Genomic DNA, 9,318 nt, shown 5'->3' on the forward strand with positions numbered 1-9,318 from the left:
TTACAAGATTTACCATCGAGTCTAACAAATGGAACAAAACAAGTTTGATGAGCTTGATAACTATCTCCATAAATGCGAGCTTGATCAAGTTGAATTAAACTTTATTTAAATTGAGTCAAACTTATATAAGATGTGGTGGATTCAGATTTTTCAGTCAGAAGATCAAAAAAATTAGAGCTTGACACGCAGATCCGATATTCTCACCTTTTTTGAGTCTTCAAGTACTTCTTTTTCCTTAACTTTTGAAGACTTAACCCACGATCTTTAGAAGTCTTACCTTTCTCGTGACTTGTACTATCGACTACGACATTTGAGGTTTGGATTTATTCTTGTCTTTGCCCAACTTTGAGGCATGCTCTCCTCACGTCAAGGAAAACATAATGTTCTTGAATGTATATTTTCTTGATTAGTATTCCATACTCAAATGTATTGTTGGTGTTTCTTTGACTACTATATCACTAAACTAGTGAACTTAGCCGCGCTTCGCGCGATCATAAATAGCTCGTTAATTAAATTCGCCAAATAACTAATTTTTAGAATAGTTGAGTACTACAAATATTCTAAAGATTCTTTGTAGTGTTTAATCCAAATATATCAAATTTTAAGTCTTAATTAAGTTTATTATTAGTACTTAAATTTTATACCTTTTGTAATTTTAAATCGCTTGAGAACTTTCGATCTTATGAAATTTTTTTACCTAAAATTATTCTCCTTATTTTAATAAGAAAAGTAAGTTTAAGGGAAAAGAGTCTGAAAAATACTCCAACTTTGGTCGAATTTGCTGTTACGATACCAAACTTTATGGAGGACCTTTTACCCCCTGCACTATTTAATAATGTATTTTAAAGGTACATATGTGCCCACGTGGACACATTACTATTTATAATATTGCAATATTTATGATGTCCACGTGGACACATATATACCTTTAAAATACACTATTAAATAGTGCAGGGGGTAAAAGGTCATTTCCAAAGTTCGGTATTGTTACAACAATTTTGATCAAAGTTCGAATATATTTCAGACATTTTTCCCTAAGTTTAATTTAATAAGTTGAACTCTTTATGGATATGTTTGTCTACACATAATTTTTTTATTCTGAAATATACATAAGATTAATTTAAATATATTTAAAATATTTTTGTACGGAAAATGATGTTTTTTTTTTAATTTCTATTTTTTGTTCCTTTAAACAAAAGATTTTTATTTTTATGATATCAACTATATATATATTCGAAAGTTATTGTTCTTTTGTTTAGTAATAATTAGTTGTTTTTTCATCTTTCACTAATTTTAGCTTATGAAATATTTGTAAATCATTTTCTATCTTGACTAATTTTTACTATAATTATTATATACTACCTATTATTTATATAAAAATGAATAGATTGAAAGATACATAGTCTCAATTACGCAAAGAATATAAAGTACTCAAATAAATTAAACTCAAACTATTTATATGTATTAACTAAAAATACTCCTTTAAATTTATCTATATTTTAGTTAATATTTCTAAATTATTCTAAAAAGTAAACATAAACAAAAATTGTGGAATCTCCTAATTCTCAAAATTGATTTCATTATTCACAATTTTTTTCATTAGAACAAAAGAATTAACTTTTGTGAAGAAAAATATATATATACAATGTTGAAACAATAAAAAAAATCTTGAAGGATAATGAACAAAACGATTCAAGCCTTCACAGTTAAAAATAATTTACCTGAAATTTCAAAAATATTATTTAGTGTAAGAATAAATTAAAATTAAATAAATAAATAAATGAATCTTTGTTGGAGTACCAAAGAAAATTAGAATAAATTAAAATAAAACAAATAAATAAAAGAATCTTTATAGGAATACTTAAGAAAATTATCCTAGCCTCTAATATTTAATTTGTACATAGTGTCAATATTCACCATTGAAGATTAATGGACAAAAACAATAATGTAGGGGTTCCTTTTCCTAGTGGGTTCATCAAACTTAAACTTAAATCCCCAAATACTGTCATATGTTCATCTTATCTTTCACTGTAAACAATAAAGATTATTTACAAAAAATATATATGCATAGAATAATAAGTACAGTAAAATCACCAATAATGAGGAAAAAAGCAACAAAACAAAAAAAAAAGAATAAAAAGGAATACTGCAAATAAAAGAGATCAAACAAGCTGAAATGAAAAGAGTAACATGGGTGAAATATTGTACTCACCAAGATTGAATTTGAATTACCAAAATTGTCATATACTCATCTTATCTTCTGGTAAACAATATAAATTAGTCACAAATAATCTATATATTATAAAATTAGACACAATCAAAGTGATGCAATTTGGTAACATAAATTAGATATTGTACTCGTCAAGATTAAATTTTGAATTCCCAAAATTGTCATATGCTCATCTTATAAACAATAGAAGTTAGTCACAAATAATCTATAATTCTATATATTATAAAATTAAACATAATCAAAGTGATGTACTTTAGTATAAATATAATGAAGAAAGGAAAAGAGAAGAAGAAATTCTTACATTGGTGAAGATGACATGCTCTAGTATTTATAGTACTCAATAAACTTTTAACTATTGAATAATATAAATTAAAAGAGTAATGTAGTAATCAATACAATTGTAACTTATATTGGTAATTAGTGTCTTAATTGTAATTTAGTAATAATTTTAAGAAGGAATAGAGAAAGGTTTTAGGAAAAAGTGATTAATGGTGTTAAATGGTGAACAAAATAAATAAAATTATCTTTAATTTCTACAAAATATTTAGGCAAGAAAATAAGGAAAAAGACACAAAATCTAGTGACAGAAAAAAGAGAGGATGAGTTGAAAACGTAAAAAGGAGTAATGGTAAGAAATTAAGCAAGGAGATTAGGAGAAGACATGGTGACCTTTGCAATTCTTCAATAATATATAGAATAATTAACAATTAATGTAATAGCTTATTATAGACAATAAAGTAATATGGTCATTAAAAAATTAATGGAACTTCATAAATAAGATGGAATATGGTTGATATTTTGATTTAAAAATAAGATAAAATATACAAAAAAAAAAGAGAAAAAAAAATAGCAATAGAGGCCTTAGAGAGGTGCCACATCACCTTTTCTACATTTGGTTTTATATTATATATAGATGAGACACGTTACACATAAGTTGGAAATACTAATAATAAAGCTTGATTTCTTACCTTAGTACATGCATATTATTGTTTAGAGAATTTAAATTTATATATATAGTTTCATGTAAATATAATATTATAATTTTTTGATTGAGCGATTCGAGTAAACACCCGCCTCTGAATATTAGCTTTGATCAAAATTAAGTTATTTTTTAATTCAAATCCAAATTTATAAGTGGAGATGGATTCAAACACTTTTAAAATCTTTTTTTTTTTTTTATATATGTATATATACAAGATTTTTTTTCCATATATATATTTTCTCCTTGTCTTAAAAAAGGAAAAACCCCACAAGGGCAGAAAATATCTCATCCGCTGGTTTCGGAATAAATAAAAGCCACGCGTGCATACAATACACTTCTCGTGTTCCTCCAAACATCCTTCTAGGGTTCCATCGTTCCCCCTCTCTGAACCCCATCTTCATCACGATGCAGCCAGCGAATTCCATGGTTCCACCACCACAGTACCAGCAGACACAGCAGTGGATGGCTCAGCAGCCGCCGCAGTATCAGGTTGCGCCTCCGCAGCAATCGGGATATTATTATCAGCAACCTCCGCAACAGGGCGGAGTTCCTCCACCCCAACAACAACAACCTCAGTACAACGCCTCTGGTTTGGCTGCTAGTACCGGTTCTGTCCAGCCGACTAGTGCTGATGAGATCCGAAGCCTTTGGATCGGAGATCTACAGTTTTGGATGGATGAACAATACATTCTCAACTGTTTCGCACAAACTGGAGAGGTATGCTACTGTTAATGCCCCTTTTTATTTTTTTTTCTTGAACAACTTGATATAGATTCTTGGTAAGTTTTCGAATGGTTCTTGTTCTTTTTCGAGTTTGAAAATGTGATTGGGGTACAAAATTATATGATCTTTCGTATTGAATGTTTATTTGAGTAATGTTAATTTGATAGTCTCTCTATGTATGATGTAGTCAGAGGCGTATCCAGGATTTTGGCTAGATGGGTGCACGATTACGAAAAAATATATTTTAAATATAAATTTGATCAATTTGACTTTTAGTTCGTATATGAACCATTAAATTTTAAAAATTATAGGTTCAAAATGTATAGTACTACTAGTTTTAAATTTTAATATACACATTTAATTTAATTATATAAAAATTTTACAATGTTAAATTTTTTAAAATTTTCAATGTAACACACTTGAAAATTTTGAAAGATTAAAGAAAAAAAACAAAAGCAAAATTAGCTGAAACGTCAAAAGTATAACCGATAACCACTTGGAAAGGTCTTACTCACAGAGACAAGATAGATATAAGATTTAAATTTATATCCTCACTTAGAGAGGTGCACCCAATCATCATCGCATTATTATATGATATACTTTGAACATGAGTTCACACATCTATATTTAAATATTTTTTTAAAAATATAGCACTACTATACATGATCTAGAGAGGGGAGCATGGGTTCACGTGAACCCACGGCACCCCCTCTAGATACGCCTCTGGATGTAGTTTCATAGTAAATAACTTTCGGTTACATTCTTGGTTAAAGGTATGTGAATAAACTGTTATTTGCATTCAGTGACTTGTCTTTCATGGTTGGTAAAAGGTATGAGGGTATGCTGTCGTTTGTATTCAGTGGCTAGTATTACCTTTGTTGGTAAAAGGTATGTGAATTTGATGTTTGTATTTAAGCTTGTGTTTTGTTGTTGGTATACAGTGTGACCTGTGAATATGCTGTTGTTTATATTCTCTAACTTCTGTTATATTGCTGGACTATCTGGCTAAAGGATATGTGAATATGCTGTAGTTTGTATCAGAAACTTTTATTACCTTGGTGGTAGAAGTATGCATTATGCAAATATGCGGAAGTTTGTATTCATGAACTTGTATTACCTTCTTGGTTGAAGGGATGTGAGTATGCTGTAATTTGTCTTCTGCAACCTGTATTGTGTTACTGTTTTTCCTGAAACATTTTAAGGTTAACCATAGACTAGTAAGGTAACCTTGCTGGTTCATTCTTTTATTGACTTTGGGTATTGACACTAGAAAGGGTTTTGGCGAATGCCTTTGCCAATTGTCACTTTATTTGAGATAGTGAAAGAAGGGATCTAATAATCCTTACACAACCTTAGTCAATAAAGAAATAAATCCATGCCTAAATCCGTGTGTAAACTTGTTCGTACTAAATGATTGTGTGGTGATTGCCTTTAGTTGCATGCTTGCCGAAATATACCAAAACACACTTTCACTTGCCCCCCCTCTCTAAATTAACTTTCTTGTCTTTTGTACTGTATGGGCATTATTATACTACTATTAGCAGTCTTTTTTCTCTTTCACTTGCCCTTTTTAGAGAATATGAACTGTTTTTCTATTATGTAGGTGACCTCTGCTAAAGTTATCCGTAACAAGCAAAGTGGACAGTCAGAGGGTTATGGCTTTATTGAGTTTATTAGTCATGCTGCTGCAGAAAGGAATCTGCAAGCATATAATGGGACCTTGATGCCTAATATTGAGCAAAATTTCAGACTCAACTGGGCTTCACTCGGTTCCGGTGAAAAACGTTCTGATAATGGTCCTGAACATACAATATTTGTTGGCGACTTGGCAGCTGATGTTTCTGATTATATGCTTCAGGAGACATTTAGGGCTAACTATCCTTCTGTGAAGGGTGCTAAGGTTGTAACAGATAAGGCCACGGGGCGCACCAAGGGTTATGGTTTTGTTAAGTTTGGGGATGAAAGTGAGCAGTTACGTGCTATGACTGAGATGAATGGACAGTTTTGCTCCACTAGGCCCATGCGGATTGGTCCTGCATCTAATAAGAAGAGTATGGGTGGTCAAAGTCAAGGTATGCCTCAACCTAGTTGGTACATGTACTGTGTTGTGTGGTAATCTTTGTAGCAGTTAAGTGAAACAAATCCAGCTTGCAGCTTGTTTGCTAACGTCAATCAGCATTTAGATTCTGGATCTTTTGTCTTGTTTAGTTGTCATAAATTCCTTTAATGATCAAGTTGTGATTGCTCGAGGATGCTGTTCCTTTAATTTGGTGGGTAAAGTGATAGTCTATATTTGTTCTGCTCGCCTATGCAGGTGTTGTTATGTTTTCTTTCATTTGTTATGCTCTTGAATTCTTGATGAGTACCCAGCTATCGACGTCATTTCGTTCCAGTAGTTAAAAACTTCCCCTTGAAATATTAAATCTCATAAAACTCCGCTTGTCTCCAAGCAGGATGATTTGGAGGCTCTATGATATAAGGGCCTGGACGCTTGTTTCAGCTGAAATACCTTTTAGGACGTGGTGTGGCGTAAGTCAGTTCATTTAAATGTGGTTAAATTTCACTATGTAGGATCCTCTTGACATTTATCCGTTCTAAGTTTTGCTACTTTTTCCCATTACTCCAGACTCCAGTCAGATTGATTTTTCTTTATGATCAGCCATTTTACTTCATCATTACTTTTCAGCCATTTTACTCTGTCTTTACTTTTCAGTCATTTTACTTCATCATTACTTTTCAGTCATTTTGCTTTATCATTACGTTTCAGCTATTTCACTTTAGCATTATGTTTCAGCCATTTCACTTTAGCGTTATGTTTCAGCCATTTCACTTTAGCGTTATGTTTCAGCCATTTCACTTTAGTGTTATGTTTCAGCCATTTCACTTTAGTGTTATGTTTCAGCCTTCTAATTCTTTGATTTCAATATCTTGTTAGCTTGCCTCGTGTTACACTCTGATCTTCAGTATACCTCTACGATTTGTGGCAGTCTCGTTCATTAATTTTGTAATCCTAGTCCTGAAATCATTTCTTAGTTCTGCTCCATATACCTTGTGAACCTGTTCAGTATTCCCCCTTCATAGGGACGAGAAGTTTCCTGCCATCATTTGTTTCTTGTTGGTACAACTTTTCAGTACGCATTTTTTTCTTTTTGTGATGCTATTACTATTTGGGTGGTGTTAAAATCATTTTTCTTTGACTATGATTTTTTCTTGTTTTTTAAATTATGTATTATTATACTTGGAATACTTATTATACAATTCAGATAATCTGTAGGTTTTATTCAAGAAGCTTGAAGAATCTATGCCCAGTAGCAAATTAATAGTAATATCTTCTTGATAAAAAAAGGGATTAGACTTTTTATCTACTGGAGTGCTGGTAGCTGTATGTATAGTTACTTGTTAGTTGTTACATTATTTAGGAAACTAGCACCCCTTTTCTGCCTTTTCTCGTCTTTATTGTTTGATAGGGCACATGCCAAAGCATTAAAAAATAAAATTATCTTAATGCATGAGATAGTATGTAATAAGATAATGACGTGCGGGCTGGCAGGTTCATGATATTATTCAGGAACCGCAGGTCCATCTGATGGTGTATAACTGTATATACAACTTCTAAATAATTTTTATATTTGTATATTAATATATTGGTCTTCTTCTTGCCCCTTTGCCAAACTATGGCCCATCCTTCACAAAATTGAACATAAATCTTTTCTTGCTTCTGAACTCCCAAAAGCACATCTGAGTTATAGACATTGTTGTATGTGAAGAACCTTTTTTTTTTGGTGATCCATCAGTTGAAATGTGTGTCCATTTCTCGAATGCTTGATTGCCTCTCCAAACTGTTAGACATGCCTCCTGGTTTTCTTAAACCTTTTAGTCAAATGTCTGTCAGTTTGTGTTCTGAATCTATACATATTCTGCTTCTTTTGAGACCTGTAAGGGGTAAAAGTTATTAGCCTTCTTGCCCTGTTGGAGCAATGCAATCACAAGTCTGATGCTTGATATATTTAATTGTGAAATAATAGTGCAGTCTCATCTCTTGAATTATATATAATAGTGTCCTCTTACTGGGAACCTTTGCACTTATTTGTTCTACTGATGGTGATGGTGGTAGTTTTCTGACCAGCCTTTGCCTTGTAGTTATGGTTTATTTATGGTACATACATATGCTTTGTAGTTTTGTATTCCTACTGTCCTGTCATTGCAAAAATGTGCAATGTACTTCATCTTACTCATGGAGCATAAAGTTCACCCTCTCTTCACATTTGCCTCTTCCATTTGCAGCTTCGTATCAAAGTTCACCTGGAACTCAAAATGAGGATGACCCTTCTAATACCACTGTCAGTACATTTCTTTCTGGTATCATTTGATGTTCTGTTAGCTTGTACTCATATCCAAATGAATTTTGGTTGCAGATTTTTGTTGGGAACTTGGATTCCAATATAACGGATGAACATCTAAGGCAGATTTTTGGACATTATGGGCAGTTGCTTCATGTAAAAATACCAGTAGGCAAGCGGTGTGGCTTTATTCAGTTTGCTGACAGGTATAGTAATTAATTAGCCTTCTCAAGAGGATCAATCTCAATGCTTGGAGAATTAACACATGGTCCATCCTTGTTATTGCAGAAGTTGTGCTGAGGAAGCTATACGGGTATTAAATGGAACTCAGCTGGGTGGACAAAGCATCCGTCTTTCCTGGGGTCGAAGTCCTGCAAACAAGCAGCAGGTAAGTAATGCCAAAATTATAATTTCTGTTTTTCGCTCTTCCCAGTCAAATACCAATCTGAATCTTATGTTCCATCTGGTATGTGCAGCCTCAGGTTGATCCAAACCAATATGCTGGTTATTATGGGTATACAGCTGGATATGATGGTTATGGTTATGCTCCCCCTGCTCAGGATCCAAATCAGTATTATGCGGGCTACGCTGGATATGGAAATTACGCACAACCTCAACAGCAGCAGCAAGTTTTGCAGCATCCTCAGGTTTGATGAACCCGTTGAGCTTATTTATCAACTAAAGCTACTTTATACCCACATCTCCATTTTGGAATGGAAATGAATGTGAAATGCTATTAGATAATATCTTTTTAGTTTTATTGCCAAATGGGTCCTTAAACTGATAATAGTTTCTTCACAAAAAATAACGATGTGTTTGAATACTCGTCTCACTTCCTTGCAGTGATATGCTGGTGAAAGGACTTGCTGAGTGCTTCCCGGCGTGATTTGTGTATTGATGTTATAAGCGGGACATGAGATTATCAGTTGGAATCCAGATGTGTATTTCACTATCTTAGGGTGTTGGAAACTTTTGTAGGCTATTTATTGAGGATACGATTTATGGTTCTGATCAACTGATTGTGTTCTGTTTGTTTTTTTTCG

General features: G+C 32.5%; 1 protein-coding gene across 1 annotated transcript; it reads left to right on the plus strand.

The window, feature by feature from the left end:
- Nucleotides 1-3,552: 3,552 nt before the first annotated feature.
- LOC125822617 (polyadenylate-binding protein RBP45) lies at nt 3,553-8,995 on the plus strand. The gene is made up of 6 exons (XM_049502037.1): nt 3,553-3,929; nt 5,539-6,007; nt 8,220-8,275; nt 8,351-8,481; nt 8,564-8,663; nt 8,752-8,995. Exons 1-6 carry the CDS (start codon nt 3,618-3,620, stop codon nt 8,926-8,928), a joined length of 1,245 nt encoding a protein of 414 aa, XP_049357994.1. The 5' UTR covers nt 3,553-3,617; the 3' UTR covers nt 8,929-8,995.
- The last annotated feature ends 323 nt before the right edge of the window (nt 8,996-9,318 follow it).

This window comes from Solanum verrucosum, unplaced genomic scaffold (assembly GCF_900185275.1).
Source record: "Solanum verrucosum unplaced genomic scaffold, falcon-dt-bn FXZP01000103.1, whole genome shotgun sequence".
NCBI classification, from domain to species: Eukaryota; Viridiplantae; Streptophyta; class Magnoliopsida; order Solanales; family Solanaceae; genus Solanum; species Solanum verrucosum.